At 50.3% G+C, this 15528-nt stretch overlaps 6 protein-coding genes across 6 annotated transcripts; 4 read left to right on the top strand and 2 right to left on the bottom strand.

Annotated features, from left to right (window-relative positions):
* Positions 1 to 91: 91 nt before the first annotated feature.
* BDR25DRAFT_334451 (uncharacterized protein) lies at positions 92 to 1262 on the top strand (the record flags this gene model as incomplete). The annotated part of the gene is made up of 2 exons (XM_033692933.1): positions 92 to 265; positions 316 to 1262. 2 exons carry the CDS (start codon positions 92 to 94, stop codon positions 1195 to 1197), a joined length of 1056 nt encoding a protein of 351 aa, XP_033547249.1. The 3' UTR covers positions 1198 to 1262.
* A 951-nt stretch (positions 1263 to 2213) lies between these two features.
* Positions 2214 to 5210, top strand: BDR25DRAFT_355515 (uncharacterized protein; the record flags this gene model as incomplete). Its single annotated transcript, XM_033695473.1, has 23 exons — positions 2214 to 2324; positions 2405 to 2464; positions 2535 to 2626; positions 2664 to 2697; positions 2736 to 2806; positions 2845 to 2920; positions 2976 to 3098; positions 3144 to 3167; positions 3203 to 3283; positions 3331 to 3357; positions 3412 to 3518; positions 3557 to 3583; positions 3618 to 3800; positions 3835 to 3874; positions 3914 to 3952; positions 3999 to 4020; positions 4054 to 4275; positions 4321 to 4358; positions 4420 to 4524; positions 4590 to 4659; positions 4761 to 4901; positions 4952 to 4990; positions 5026 to 5210. 23 exons carry the CDS (start codon positions 2214 to 2216, stop codon positions 5208 to 5210), a joined length of 1917 nt encoding a protein of 638 aa, XP_033547248.1.
* A 52-nt stretch (positions 5211 to 5262) lies between these two features.
* On the bottom strand, positions 5263 to 8085 carry BDR25DRAFT_325644 (uncharacterized protein; the record flags this gene model as incomplete). The annotated part of the gene is made up of 5 exons (XM_033692224.1): positions 5263 to 5639; positions 5697 to 7021; positions 7100 to 7675; positions 7822 to 7968; positions 8072 to 8085. 5 exons carry the CDS (start codon positions 8083 to 8085, stop codon positions 5263 to 5265), a joined length of 2439 nt encoding a protein of 812 aa, XP_033547247.1.
* Positions 8086 to 9134: 1049 nt separating this feature from the next.
* Positions 9135 to 10011, top strand: BDR25DRAFT_34485 (uncharacterized protein). The gene is made up of 2 exons (XM_033693984.1): positions 9135 to 9205; positions 9347 to 10011. The coding sequence occupies exon 2, from the start codon at positions 9362 to 9364 to the stop codon at positions 9851 to 9853; it is 492 nt and encodes a 163-aa protein (XP_033547246.1). The 5' UTR covers positions 9135 to 9205; positions 9347 to 9361; the 3' UTR covers positions 9854 to 10011.
* Positions 9968 to 12451, bottom strand: BDR25DRAFT_262280 (uncharacterized protein; the record flags this gene model as incomplete). Its single annotated transcript, XM_033686755.1, has 2 exons — positions 9968 to 11567; positions 11620 to 12451. 2 exons carry the CDS (start codon positions 12446 to 12448, stop codon positions 10390 to 10392), a joined length of 2007 nt encoding a protein of 668 aa, XP_033547245.1. The 3' UTR covers positions 9968 to 10389.
* A 708-nt stretch (positions 12452 to 13159) lies between these two features.
* On the top strand, positions 13160 to 15471 carry BDR25DRAFT_393905 (uncharacterized protein; the record flags this gene model as incomplete). Its single annotated transcript, XM_033698279.1, has 17 exons — positions 13160 to 13203; positions 13242 to 13371; positions 13411 to 13533; positions 13571 to 13652; positions 13714 to 13818; positions 13889 to 13961; positions 13997 to 14059; positions 14084 to 14192; positions 14229 to 14333; positions 14396 to 14492; positions 14561 to 14644; positions 14699 to 14754; positions 14795 to 14912; positions 14949 to 14982; positions 15029 to 15051; positions 15109 to 15277; positions 15318 to 15471. 17 exons carry the CDS (start codon positions 13160 to 13162, stop codon positions 15469 to 15471), a joined length of 1569 nt encoding a protein of 522 aa, XP_033547244.1.
* Between the last annotated feature and the right edge of the window lie 57 nt (positions 15472 to 15528).

Here is a 15528-nt window from a genome sequence, read left to right as displayed (position 1 = left end):
AGTGAATTCACCTTGCGCCGTCAGACACCAGCTCAACCGTGCTCCCGCTCTTGTGCCGTCTTCTCAGATTATCTCGAACTGCCCGTCTAAGATGGCAGAGCCGCAGAACGAGGTGCTTTCAAACATCAGGCAATATGCCATGGACGCTCGCGAGCTGCAGGATGAGCAGATGGACGTTGACGCGTCTGACACCGAGACACGTCTGGAGCAGACATTGAAGCAGCTGCAAGCCCAAGTCCAAGAACAACAGGCCGCGCTCGAGAAGGTACGATCAGTTTCTTCTAAAGTCAATAGAATGTGTACTCAAATTCACAGCTCCGTGCCTCTTCGCAACTCAATGTGTACCAAGCTGCATATGCTTCCCAGGATCCACGTGAGAGGCTGAAGCAGCTGCGCGCCGTCAAAAACGCGTATACAGATCTCACACCTATTACGCCATTCCTTCCAAAGAAAGACTCGGTGCTTCCGGCACTGTTGGCCGCACGAACTCTACAACAGAACGTCCAAGGTACCAAGGAAGCAATCGCTAGCACGCAAGACCAGATCACGAAGACCGAGTCCGCGCTTCGTCGCGAAGAAGCTAATCTACATGATGCAAACCTCATCAATAAAGCCATGCAAGATCGAATCGAGAGACTACAAGCGCAACAGGCTGATCGGACTCAGAAGACCCCCGCCCAGCTTGCAAAGGAGTTGATTGAAACCAAGCGCGAGCAGAAGCGAGGCTATGACAACCAGATGAAGAGACTGGACGTTGCCTTCCATGAGTTCATCAGTGAATACTTAGCCCCCATGCTCGCGGCCGAGGAGCTTGGGGGGCCGGTTACAGGCGACATGCCAGAAATTGAGGATGAGATGCTAGCTGCAGGCTTCACGGCCAAGGGAAAAGCCAAGTCGACGAAGAAGCCAGTTCCCGAATTGAAGAGGCAACGAACCATTGACCAGATCTGGGGCAAGAAAGCCGTAGTTGATGATGAACAGTTGACGGAAGCAGAGGCTGCGGATCATGAAATGCGGAAGCTGATTGAGGGACTCTTTGCAACGTTGATGGGGCCAGGAGGTGGGAAAGCGTACTTCGAACTGGAGAGGGATTCGGCCGCCTCAAGATTCTTGGTGAGAGCAAAGATTGCTCAATTTCACCCCAAGGATGCGAGAAAGTTGCGGTTGATCGACTTTGGGAGAGAGCTGGATGATTAGTGCCTCTCAATTCGACCATTTGAAAAGTCGTCAAACTATAGTATAGTTACCACTCCCTAAGTCAAAATACCTACCTGTGGCGGTGCCTTTCAAAACCACTCTACAAGCAACCTTCCATCAAAACCTTCCTACCCGTATCAATCCTGTATCAATACCCACCCCTACGCCAAGACCTCCCTCCTCACCAGCCACATCCCCAAGCTTATCCCACGGCGGAACAGACTTACCGAACAAATCCACAGCCCCAAATGACATTGCCCGTGCATCGGGACAAATTCTTCCATTGCACACGCCACTCCGCATCCAAATTCCCAAAAGCAACCTCGTTAGACTTGATAGGGACCATGTCGGAAGGGCCGACGGCCGGCGCTCGGAAGGGAGCGCACAGAAGCGGAGCGGAGTACAAGCTAGCATGAGACAGAAGGGTAACAGGGGGCGCGGGAATCGGGTAGTAAAGAGGCAACTCATACCCGAGCGAAATCATAAGAGCTATGCAGGATGACGACAGTAGGGAGCTGTCAACCGCGAATTCCACCTGTCAGCCCCCCAATTCAATATTGACCGCAGAGCCACCGAGCTTCACCACGGCTGCAAACGTCAAAGCTCTCTTCATCACCAAAAATTTCCATTATCATCTTTTCTTTCAATCTGTTGGGTCGAATGGCGATAAGGCAAGGGTTTTTTTGCCTCCCGTTCCTCAATGCATGAAAGCCTAGAACCTATACCCAACAACCACCCAATCTCCTTCTCCCAAATCAGCCATCCTCAAGGATCTAGGGCGTAAATTTCCCCGACGTGTCTCTCTCGCCGTACCCAACCGGCAGTCTTCCATTTGCGGCGTCCAAACCAAGCAGATCCCATCTCCCATTCGCCGAATATTTCTCTGTTGAACTTAGGCGAGAAGAGTTCGAAGGAATCAAGGTTACATGCTGCATGCATTGCTGCACGTTTCCTTAGTCGGTCTCGTGAATGGGGAAGTCTCTGATGATGATTATTCGTCTTAATATGCATTTCTGATGCCGACATGCATGAATCTCGTGTTCCTTTCGCGAAATGACGTCATGTTCAAACGTTGTGCACATATCTGTGATCTTTTACCCAGCGCCCACCAAGCAGCCGCTGCTCGCGTAACTTTAGAAAAGACCACATGATGGCGCTATGCACGCGGCTTGGGCGCAAATTGAGGAGTTTTAACTGAAAATTCTAGTTTAGCATTTTCTACATGCATTTTCCTATCATCGGCATGTCCACTCCATGCCAAGTCAAGGTCCCTAAATCCTGCTTTCTCTGTACCGCGCAACCGAGCGGCGCAAGAGTCGCGCGAACGGTGGGATAAGGCCTTTTTGCAGGTACATTCCTCTTCCAAGAATGGCTCTCTTCTGGAGATTGAGGTGAAATTCATATCTCCAATCAACCAGGTCCAGTTCTCGTGACTCGCCATCTAACTTTGTGGCGAGATTTCAAAGCCTCTCAGCACAGCTGCTCTATCTGCTTGAAAATGTGGACTGGCAAGGGTAAAGCCACCTTCAGCGCGACAGGCACCATCCAAGGGTCCAACGACAGACACCCACGCGCATCTTCAACTGGCGGATGCAAAACTGTATGCAGGGTCAAAGGCCTGTTGAAAGGCTGGGTGAATCGTGGCAGTGCACTGGAGAAGCTTAACCCCACGTTGTTGTCCCTCGTTTCGTCAAAACCTGTCGTTTGTCCAAACACTGCACCGGTAGGGCATGCTCGGGGGCAATACCACCCCTCCATTCCGAAAGTGGAATTTTTAGATACCCATCTCCAAACACACCGCTCTGCCTCACTTCCTCGACCCGAGCAGCTCATTTATCCCCCCTAAAGTGCCAGTCAGACGTACACCACTAACTTCAACAACCAAGTGGCAAACAGCACACGTATGCGTTAAGACTCACTCTGCAAACGTTCTTCACGGGATCTAGGTGGCACAAGTCAGCTGCACCAAGGTTCTGTAGGCTAGATCGTATGTGATCACACAAAGCTTATGGGCTGTCTTCGCTGTTGTGGCGATTCTGCAAGCGCCACAAGTGCCCGCATATTAGTGGCGAAATACATCCCGTCGGTTAGAAAGTCCTGCCGCTATGGGAATCCAAGATGTCGATCTTGTAGATCGATGATGTGAACTTGCTTGAATTTGTTTCATAGGGACCATAGTTTCTAATCATAGCAATTGCTGCAAGAAGGCGATAGTCGTGGGAAGCTCCATTCCGAGCACCCGTTGGTATTATGGTGACCTTTACCAAGAACGGTGAGGGAAAAGTCCTGGAAGAAGATGGTTTCCAATGGAGTTGGAAAATGTAGGAACCATTGAGCGCCGTGACGGGAAACACTGCAGCTGCACGGGACCAAAGTTTCGCGGATTGTCTAGACTAGGCTCCATCAGAGCGGCTCCGTAGGACCCATGGACACGGAAAGGGGGACGCCGTTTCAAAGCCCAGGGGCACAATTTACGTGCCAATCCGCAGAGCCTATTATACGTCCTTGTCTTCTCTCTTGCCAACTAGTGTTAGAGATATGGTCGCCACCAGTACCTCACTTTTCGTCCAGTCTGTGGCAACTGTAGATGATTCGCGACAAAGGTATGACTCGCGGTCTGATTCATCCATTCTGCAGCCGCGAGTCACTCTCCCTACCTCTTAAATCTGATCGGCAAGTGGGTCTTAAAAGGTCAACCGATGAGCATTCCTAACAGCTATCCAAGCCTATCGTGGTCCTCCGCTCTGAAACAGCTGTCTGACAGGGCTTTAGGGCTAGCTTGTGGACGCGTAAGTCCCCAGTTTGCAACTACAGCCCCTAGAAGTAAATTGTTGGCCGCTGTGTTGTTTTCTTGAGCTACCCAAAATCTGACAATTTGCGGCAGAAACGGTGTCGTTTGTTCGTTGGGCGTAGAATGCTCTCCATTGGTCGAAGAGTGTATGCACGATGACGGCAGGTCTCAGATGCCTGAGAGTCTTAGCCCATCAAACTGCCAGCGCAATGGTATCAATCTTAAGCCAGAAACGTCTAGGGATCTCTTGTCTGTGTTCGTCGATGGACCAAAATTGAAGGCGAAATGTGTGCAACCATACGCTGCAAACCCTCGGATCTTCCGATGAGGAGTTGACGATAACAGTGCTGTTGCAATGGCGGAGGTATCCGTGCGAATTAATGGCTATAGAAGTAGCTGCTATCTGTACTGTCTCGATTGGGTCACTTTAGGTAACATTATTGACGGCAGATACATGGAGGAATTGCCATGACTCGTTTAGGACTAGCGCAAGGGCAAGTATCTATTTCCGCGATTACGATGTTTTCCTTCTCGGAGTTGCAATGCTGAACTTGGAGTCTATGCGGATGCACTTTTGCGAGGAAGTAGGGCCGAGGAATAGGATATCAACCCAACTCGGAAAGTCCGCGGGAGCTCTAATGCCGCACTTATGAATATTGAAGAAGAAGGAAGTTGATAACGTAGTGCATGTTGTGATGATAAGTTTATTTAGATAATTAAGAGGAAAGAAGGAACGGAGAGTTAAGGCATTAGAGCTTGTTTAGTATCTGAGAAAAGAATTGTATCGATCTTCGCCAAAAGCACAATTGCTTACGCCAATTTGCAGAGAAAGATAGCCACTCCCCTCTTTCCAAAGTATCCAAGCATATACCAAAGCTAACCATTACTTCCACACTACCTCCCCTTTCCTCGAGTATGCTTAATAGTGTAGTAGGATCATTTGTTCCATCTGCAAATTTCCAGTGTGTACGTGTGTTGCTTCCGCCAATCCTGAAGCCAAAGGTATAATAATGTAATATGGGTATCGTAAAACAAAGTCGATGGGAGAAAGAAATGTAAAGACGTATCAGGTCTCCCAAAGAGCCGTGGTATCTTTGAAGCAGATATTCAAAACGCCGTAATGTGGAATGATTCCACCAGAATAGAATATTCCGTAAAAGCGACCATCCAGCGCTATGGTTGTACGAATAGTACAGTGTCATTAGTTTTGGTCATTCATTGAACAATCCGGAAGAGCGCACGAAGGGAGCGTGATGTATTGGCGACGTGAGACCCTAGAAGAGAAGGCGGAGCTCGTAGCCAGTAGAGTTCACGTTCTCAATCGCGCCCACGTCGCCATCCACCTGAATATCTGTGGGGCCGGCGTCCCATTCTCGCTTCATAGGGTTTTGTGGGGGTGTGATTTCGTAAAATTCGGCCGTCATATCCTGTTGTTCGGGTATTGCCTGAATTGCGTCGTCGTCCATGAGGATTTGAAGCCCTTTTTGATTAACTCGAATGGTCCGGGTGACTTTTGTGGGCTCAATATTGATCTTTGTTGCGATTCCGACAACAAGTGCTTTTACGGTTCGTTCCATCAGGTACACGGCCCTAAAATAGTTGTCATCGGGTTGTTTACCCGCGACCCTGGGTTGAACGAAGAAGCATGCAACTGCAATTTACTATAATTAGCATATGATGTATCGTGGGCAATTGGAAGGATCCGTACCTGGCTTTAACATGGGCTCGGGTGGCGGTTGATATGTCTGATCTACACCCAAAGCTTCGATCCACCCGGAAAGGGCATGATCGTCGCTGTAGGGTCTTTGCACCTTAGTTGGGATATCTGAGCCGGCAGGAACACTGATCGTTTTGAGATCACCGGTTGCCGTCTGCGGCAGATTTCGCCATTCATTGGAAGACATCCGAGACGGTGGGTTGAAGGGAGCTGGATGCTGGAACACAGAGCCGCGGCGCTCCCCGGAGTGGAGTGATTGTGAGCTTGGTGTTGGAGACACGATGGAAGAGGTTGCGCCAGTATTCGAACTGTGTCCCTCCCACATGGTCGTGTCCACATTTGTATCGATCTTAGCTAGGTCTTGAGGTGTCCCGGAGAGTTGTACAGGGTGGAGGTCCGGATCATCTTGCTCTTCTCCCTTCAGGTACAGCACGCTTGCTGGCCTAGTAGAGCTGAACATGTCTTGCAGGGTAGCCAATTTGAGATGCAGGTCCTCCTCGGCTGGAGGACGGCTCCCAGAGGCTGAGCTTGCGGACGACATTGACCATGTTCTTTTGTGCTTTGGAACCTTTCCTGGTCGGGAGCTAGCTGTAGCTTTCGATATTGATCCACTCCGTTTTCGTTTTCCGAAATCTTTCATGCCTGATTCCACCTGAGCGATTTGCTGTTTTAACTTGTCGATTGTTTTCTTCACGTGCGCAATGTCGTTCGACAGCTTTCGCTCAGCGCCATGGTCCCTAAATAGTTTCACCTTGCAGTAGCAGAGTTCAGCTTTTGGCTTCTCCAGCGAGGACTCATCCGCGCTCATGAGCAGTTCTGTTTTGGCGCAGAGACGAACAGGGATGCCTTTAACGCCTTTAGAATGACTGAAATCGGTCGATAGGAAATTGAAGCGCACGGCGATCGAACATTCAGGCGCAGAATTATGAACGGGTGTCCAGGTCACAGCGAAACCATCGAACGAGGAGCATTCGAGCTCTACCCTTGGTCGGCCCTGGACTTCACTGCCGCCAACCTGAGTGGGATCAACGAATTCAACCGCCTGTAGACGGCCACCTCTTTGGTGCGCTTCGTTAGTCCCGCGGCCCTCTTTCCAAAGCTGCCAACAAGCTCCGGGACGTTGTCGTTGTTGCTCGTCTTCGAAGGATATGCGGATAAAAGTGCGATACCTGACGGGTGCTGCGGAAGTCTGGATTGGTGCGGTATCTAATAACGAGATCGAGTATGCTTGACCTTTGTTTAGATACGTTACCGGGATTTCGTCGGGATGTTTGATCATAGCCGTGGGTGCATTGAGAGTAACGTGATATCGGAAACTGTAACATGTGAGTCTCATGTCTAAAATAGCTATCACACCAATGCGGACAGCATGATAAGATGTAATAGGTGCTTACTTTTGATTGGGATGTTGGGTGAGGGTAGGCCGAATGTTGTCGTCCAGAGACTGAGGTGCAAAAGCGACTACTGGTGACTGCACCTGCATCTCAACATCGGGCATGACATTGTCCATTGGAGAGTGTTCATGAGTCTGTGCAAGTGGTGCATGTTCATATGCGGATGGGCCATGGGTGAATTGATGCGGCGCAAAGGCCGGTGCATGCTGAGGTTGGAGAGCGAAAGGGTTCTGGTTTTGGAAGTGATGATGAGTTCCAATAGCGTGAGGATTAAAGCCATGTAGATGACCACTAGGTGCCGGATGACCAGCATGCACGCCGCTTTCTGAGGTAGGTAATGACAGAGGAGTTCCTAGGCCGAAGCTGAAGCCAGGAGTGTGCAGGTCCCCAGCTGAGCTATGGTAGAGGGTATTGGTGCCACCGGGAGTAGGAGTATAGTAGCCAGGTGGCTGGTTTGCAAATGACGCGAAGGCGAAGCTGTTCGGGTCGAGGAGGGAAGGAGTGAACCTCCACGGCTCGTTGTTCCCTCGCGGGGTCGGGTCCAGGTCTTTGATATCTTCATGATCGCTGAAATGCCTGACAGCCAGTATGTTAATAATAAAACAATAATTTTGCGACTTGGATTTTCCTGCTGAATGAGTAGAGATGTGAAAATGGCGCGGTTTGGCCAGCGCATAGCAGCCAGGTGGGCGCGAACAGAGAAACGAAGGTGAAAAACATACCGAGTATGATGTGCTACATCGAGAGCATCAGTGAGTGTCGGCCCGGGAGGATTATTGATGGTTTGCGCTCGCGACGTCTGCGCAAGGTGTGGAAATGTAGCCTTGAAGTTCTCGAGCAGCTCATCGTTCGGTTTCTGAGAGTTGGCCCTGCACGATAGTTAGCTTCGGTACAAGAGCTCTAAAGTGACGTGCGCGACGCGCCGAGCAGAGCAGAGCAGCTGTACGCATGCGACGGGAGACAGACGCATACCGGTTTCGAAACATCGCGGTGAGGCTCAAAGCAGGCGTGCTGGGTGTTTACAAGCATCGAGAGCGAAGTGAGGTCTGATGAGGATGGGGAGGCTCCAAGGTGGTCTTGAAACGGGAGTATTGCCACATCCAGCGTCAAGCCACACGTCAGGGCCAGCGAATGCACTGAAGGTCAGCCGTCTTTTTATCGGGCTCGCGACCAAGCGTGACTGGATCAAACGGCAGCGCTTGGGGGCCCGGTCATCGCGTGTGTCTTAGAGGCCGTCTTGATGGGGAGCGGTTAGTGTGAGAGAGGGATCATGGCTCAAAGAGAGACAAGGTGACTGGTCTGGCCAGCCTCCCTGCGTACCGCTAACATTAGTCCTCGCACCTGCTGCTGCTTGCTCCTCTCTGAGAGACTCCGCACCACCGGTGCAGCGGGCGGCGAGGGGTTCTTGCACAGCCACGGCCCTACGTCTTCGATGATACCTCTGGTAGCTCACAGCGCCCAAAGCGGCTGCGATTGTCTCTGCAGTACTCGGCCATCCCCAACACTGTGCTGGCCCAAAGTACCTGTGCCACGCGGTCCCAACCCGTCGTTCTCGAATCACTTTCAATGCCACAGAGTGTTTGGGTGAGGCTTGTGTGGCTAGCAAGGACGTGGGAGGCTTACCGCTCCGTCAGACTCCGGTAATTATCAACCCAAAAGGGCACCCCCGAACAGCCACTAGCCTGCCTGGAAGAAACTGTACGTACCATTTCTCGAGCTGGGCGTACTGGCCGTATTGTGCGCTGGCACCCCAAAATGCCTGATGACATTTGCCATCCGACATGAGCCGTTTTTCCATCTGCTTTCCGATCTTTGAAATTTCCCCATGCCTCGTCCTGCAGCCAGCAGGAGTGCTCCTGATGCCGTCGCGGGAAATGACCAACACAGAACAGCCTGTGGCCCTTCCGTCACACCCTCCCATCTTCTGCCAGCCAATTTCCCCGGCGCGTGAACGACGGATGAGCAGACGAGGATGTGGCCCCGCGATCCGCCCGCCAAACCACATCTCCATGGCTAATCCTGTGGCTTGGGGGCTCAAAACTAAATCAGCCGTATCGCTTGGGAATATTCGCAGGCGGCCAAGTCAGTCGGTATTACTTCTTCCAAGTAAGCATTACCGAGATTAAGGAGTCTTCGATATAGACGCTTTCCAGAATGCAAGCCCTATAGGTGACCCCTTTCATACGCTATCACGGGCGGAATAGTGGTTTTATCACGAACATGGCATTCTGACTTTAATTATTCGAGATAACGTATATTGTAATGACATTAGAAAAGCGAATTGCTTCTTCCAATTTTCGCTCCGAGTCTCAGTGCGGGGTGTGCAGCGGGATGCACAGCTTCGGCATTCTCCGCCCTTTGGGACAAAAGTCTCACCCTGCCAGAGGGTGGATACGTAAAATTAAGTGTGGCGAGGAATTTTGTGACAGAACGCGATCGTATCAATCTATCAAACAGGCGGGCGGATGCTCCTTTGGCGGAGAAAGCCAAAGATGTGGCACAGCTCTGCCGGTTTTGCCAGAATGCGCCATTCTGCCGGGGAGTGGACGCGTATACGCCACATCGGTGGCGTCGATCATCCTTAAGCGATGTGGCTCCTGCCATCTGGCTCCCACGAACGATTCCTCGTTGAGCGGGGAGACGCGTACTCTTGCAGCACCGCAAAGGCGATGGCACTTGAGGTCGTTCCACTGTTCCAAAGACCTTTTCATCTTCAGAATCATACCATATAGCGTGATTTGGGGTGCCAGCTGAAAGAGACACACCGTCCGAAAAGAGGGGAAATACGTGACTATGAGTGGGACAAGTCTCGGATAGGCTCGATCAAAGGCACCTCGTTCTTTGTGGGCGCAAGCTTGAAGACAGTATCGGCATCGGCCGCTGATGTCAGATGCGACCGCGTTTTGAATTTGAATTTTCATTTTGAACCTTACCGCAATTGCAGGGTCACCCTTCACAGTACGGGCAATGAAATGAGACTTGCGGAACCCCTCTTGGCATTCAGTTCACCACAGTTCGTTGAGCTCGGCACAGTGCAGCAATCCTTGCAATAACAATGCAGAATGCACCATGTCGAGAAGTGTGTGCTCGGAGAAAACAAATTCGATGAGAACAGATTATAACAGCTCGAGGGGAAGGTTCCATGGCTACATGAGGGACTGTGCCAACGTTACCGCGCTCAAGCACTCACCGGCTTTAGCTCTTCCTTCGATCGGTCAACGATTGAATATATGATGTTTGGGGGTGACAAGGTCGAGCGCCCGATAAATTAGACGCGCTCGAGCATAAATTTATGAAGACTTCTGGGGGATATCGTTCTCGGAACTCCTTTTTGCAGCGGTGAGACGCCTTTGTGGCTTTGTGGAGCTATTACTTGATCCTCTCCTTGAGTTCCTCGCCGGGCTGTTACTCTTCGATTCTGATGTACTAGCCTCAGCTGCCCTAGCTGCGGCAAGAGCAGCCATACTATTTCGAACTCGGAGACTGCCAGACGAGAACGGACTTTCTGCTTGCCGCAGATTATTGATGGAGCTGCTTCTGCTTGTTGACTGAGGTCGCTGGCTGCCGTTGTCATGTTGGTGGAATGCCGTAAGAACACTAGACCTGGAATCTCGTCGCCGGTCGTCATCCCGATTTGGCCTACCGAACACTGTCTGCAAACTAGAAACCGAACTCTCACGGCGCACACTTCCTAACCCCGCTCCGTTTATAGGACTGGGTATCTTTGAAGGTTTCTGCACTTCAGCGTAGAGTGAGGTTGGTCTACTGGAGGAGCCTTGCGATTGGACGTCCGACAGTGGAGAGCGACGGTCAGGGCACAGAGGCGGTCGATTATGTGACTTGTCCTGCTCCATTTCGACAGTTTCGAGTCTTTCCTCGAGCAGCGCAAGCTCATCGTCCCCTGGTTCGAAGGAGAAATGCCGTCGTCGACTTCGGTCAGAACTAAGCTGGGGTTGGGATCGGAAGTGTCGGAGACTACGATTCGGTGTCCGGATGCTCGTGTCTTGCATTCTAGCTAAGGTCAATTGGGTGGCTTCTTCCTTAGGCGATCCGGGACCACTTTCGACATCGCCATCATCGACAGTGGAGAAGAGTTTCAAGAGTTTAGAAAGAAACCTGTCTGGGTTGATACCCCTTCGTCGCGCCACTAGTATGGCGAGATCCCGCAAAGCTACGAAGGCATCACTTTCGATCCTGGTATCCAAGGATGGTTCCGCCTCATCTGGCAACGGATCTCCGGTTGCCGAGAATTCGGAACAGACGGACCTGGAGGTTGAATCGGAAGTACTAATAACATTTGCCATTTTAGTTAGATCCAGCTCGCTCTTAACTTTCCTTGAGAGTGTGATTTTCCGCTCTTGACTTGGAGGCGTCCCATACGACAGCCCATCGTAAGAGCCCATGTTCGAGAATTGCCTTGACAGAGCAGCCATCTGGCCGGAACGGGAAGAGGGACGATGGAGGAGCACTGAATTCAAATCAGTTTTCTTGTCACAGAATCAAACCACAGAGTCTCTCACCTTTCTGGCTTCTCAATATAATTTCTTGGTCCAGTTGATCTTGGGTCAAAAATTCAAACGCTGTTTCGAGCCGATCCATGGACTGTGCCCTTCTCTGCGTACGTTTTCTCTTCACAACGCTTTCCTGTCTCGCTTTGATCAGACCCGCCATCCCAGTGGTACCACGTGCAATAATCAGTTCAAGGCGTCGAATCTCCGCTTGGTAGCAATCCTCTACTTTCAACCACCTTTCTTCTGCGCTCCTATAATCCTCAAATGTCTCTTGCAAGAGCTGGTCCAAGCGTTCCTTTTGCTCTCTTGCCTTTTTGTAATCTTCAAATACTCGGAGAAGGCCATTGTTGTGTTGCACAGGGAGAGGCTGTGAAGGAAATCCGCAGAGATAGGAGTGTACAGATTGCAGCACTATTATTGGATCCACCGGAGGTATGAAATCAAACGGCGAATCTTCATGCCATGGCTCAGAGAACTCCGGTGATGTTGGTGGAGCGGTGAGCGTGAGATAGCTTGAAAGATAATGTTTCAACTTCGGCTTAGGTGTACTCCGCCGGCGTGGTGTGGACGACTCTGACCCATGCTCGCTCCGTGAGTCTTCGCCATCGTCACCCGCGGTTGTTGGGCCTGTGATACCAACTGGAGTGTTAGGTCGACTGCCGTGAATTGTCTTCCTCCAACCTAGCTTGTCAGATTGACGGCGGCGCCCTATAGGTTCCTCAGCTCCGCCTACACCTGAATCCTCAGTTGGAACCTTTGGCGGAATGGTTGCGACTGGCGGGATAGGTGTTTTAGGTCTTCCGGCTGCTATCTTCTTTCGCCAGCCTTTGTCGGGCATGAGGGCAGTCTCAGCGGCGGTTGCCTTTAAAAGAAACCCTCCGCGGCAATGAGGAGTAGATTCTTGTCTAACTCTTAGAGGAGAGAAGTAAAGATGGAGGTGGTAAGGTGCAGCTGTAGTGGCGGCGTTCATGTAGTCGCGCTGCGGTGAAGCATCTGTTTGCACCACACCGAATAGTGTCGAAGGCGCTACACGCCCTGGCAGAAGCGAAAGTGAAAGGTTGACAACATTTTGCTGCTGAGGCAGCTTGTAGCGCGATTGCAAAAAACAGACACAGCGCCTGCCTGCATCACAACAAACAGCAGCCACATGATCGCGTGAACAGCCACACAACCTCATCAACCGCGCCTTCTGTCGCTCTAAATTTGAAAGGAAGTCACTACAAAACAGCGTTCACTCTCAATTGACCTCGGGATCCCTCTGCGTCCCGTTCCATCTACCAGCATATAAACTCGTTCCTTTCTCGAACACAGAATGAAAATGGTGGACGCAATCATGTAACAACTCCGTATTCGCAAATAAAGACAATCATACCTCGGAAGAATTATGCTCCGGAAGAAATGTTGACAGCATCAAGACGAATGTGAACGGTGCGACATAGCTCGCCGACTACGAGGACTGATACGCAACTACCTTAGCATCACCATCTAAGAGTTCTCCTAGCATTGTCTGGAAATATAATCTGAGAGCTTATACCTACTGTGACACAGAATGAGAGAGACCTACGCGATACTATACACTATTCCGTCTATCCCGTCAGAATAGGGTGGTGAACGAAAGGGGCTCCAGTTAGTACTAAGCAGCAGTCTTTGGTGCTTCAAGTGAAGAGAAGTGCGAGAGGGAAGCTTTGGGGGAGCGGTAACTTAAGATTCATGTACGAGGACGTGAAAAAGACGAGATACCTAGAGACTCTAGAAACCTACGTGATGACATAACCTCCAGGGTCTTGTGAGATGATCGAGGGGAGACCCAGCTCAATAGTCCCCTCCTTTCCAAACACTTTCGAACGCCGAAAGCTGTATAACTATATCAGCTTTTTTCCCAGAGAGTGCTGTTCATTCCATTCATGGGATGCAGTATCGGAGGTCTGCATGGACCCACTTTTGTCTAGACAAGGTTTAGCGCCGAACCGATTATTCCAACCGTAACTCTTCATATTTAACGGTATTCTCTCCCTATGACAACATCGTTCACATTTCTCAAGGTCAGAATTTACGGTGGATTTTCTTCTTCTCGAAGGTTTAATTTTCTCTCAGGCCTGCCAGCAGCAATGGCTTCGCTCTTTCGCCTCCACGTTTCAATGTTGTTTGAGACTGGTTTCATGCTAGCCACTTTGTCAAGATCTCCAGAACACGCGAACGGTCGTTGTCGTCTAACACACTAAATGGAGACCATGGAAGAAACTGCAGATCAGTTAAAAAAACGCACAGGAACATGTAGAGAGTGTGTTCAAACTTCGATGTTCTCACTACCTGCATGTCAATACATGTAGCATTGCTGGTTATAGATTGTGGTTGCGCTCGCTAAGTATGAGACCTGAGTTGTCAGGCTTCTCGGATCGCTGAAGCACAACAATGTGGCTGAATTCGAAAACACAATTCCTACCTCCCTGTGCGTGCGGCTGACAATTGCGAGGCCCCTGAGGCAAAGTAATTCCTCGCCTGATACACGCCATGACGAACCTCTGCTCCACTCTTCAGCGCCTACAATCTATGCACACCAATCCAATCTCGTGGATTTTCGCGTGGCCTGAATTCCGAGCGTCGATCCTAATCTTTAGTTCCTTATGCGGACGGCAGGCACAGCAGGAAGGAACAATATCCGGTTTCAGAACTACTCCGATACAGTGTTAGTAGCGAAGACAAGCCTTTTCCAAGCCTCGCCGGTCTCAGGCACTAACACGGGCCCGTACCTAAATCATGCCTTGGCTGGGCATCATATTTGAAGGTCAAGTCGCCCTGGTTATTGAGGCTCTTCTTTCAACCGCTCTCTTCAACGCCAAGCCAAGTCTTTACTCCATTTCTCCTCTTCAGTTCATTCATTTGTCGCCGGGCGACTATACATTCTCTTAAGACTCTGCCAATTTCCACTTCGATATACCTTAAATTCTAGTCAACATGCAGTTCACTACGGTTATCGCTGTTATCCTTTCCATGGCTGCTTTTGGCATTGCCGCCCCAACCCCAGTTGCTGAAGGTATGTAAACCCGAACACATCTGATATCTGTAATATCGTACTAACCTACGAAAGACGTTGTTGGCCGCCAGAACCACGGCATGTGCGTTGCATCAACCGATGGCACTCCTGTCCAGATCGATTGCTAGAGGAACTACACGATAAATCAAGTGTCCGGGGATGAAAGGGGGCAGTCGTGGTGTTGTACACAATCTGTACTGCAATCAATACACAGATTTAAACATTGGGAATCGGAAATGGCGTCAATTGTTTGCCTATGGGCATATGGGTCTTGATTGATTTTAATAGATTGATGTTCTCTGAGGAACTACAAATGGAATAATTGCTGCCATCGAATGGTGGGCGGTTGAATAATTCCCCTTGCTAAATTCTGTGCGACTGGAGCGTCGTAGACGATGCCTCTTACGGTTCACAAAGCACAATACCTTCCAAGCTTACAAAGAAGATAAACACGCACGTTTGAGATAAATATGGAACGAACCAAGGGATTACGGCGTACGCCCGACCACTTCTAACATTGGAGCAGATGTGTTGTGCTCAAACGATAAGATCAGGCCGCTGCGGAAAGGAAGGTATGCGGTATGTTATTGCCTCGACGAAGCAAACTCCAACGGAAGGAGATCTCATCGTCTGGTACGCCTGAACATACATACCTTCCTGTTTTAATCACAAGTTTGGATAACGTTCCCATCATTCGCACCACGATTCCATATTCCATCAACATACCATCCTCACATCCCTTTTGGAAGAAGATGAACACTCTCAGGATTTTGCTCCGCAAGGAGGTTGTCCCAGTCTTTCGCGAATATCCCTTGGGGTCTATATGAATTTCCCTTAAACCTCTAGGTCAATTCAGAAATAAACTCGTCTTCCACCTAGCCCTC

Source organism: Lindgomyces ingoldianus, assembly GCF_010093535.1.
Source record: "Lindgomyces ingoldianus strain ATCC 200398 unplaced genomic scaffold BDR25scaffold_17, whole genome shotgun sequence".
NCBI classification, from domain to species: Eukaryota; Fungi; Ascomycota; class Dothideomycetes; order Pleosporales; family Lindgomycetaceae; genus Lindgomyces; species Lindgomyces ingoldianus.
This window is presented reverse-complemented; position numbering and strand designations above follow the sequence as displayed.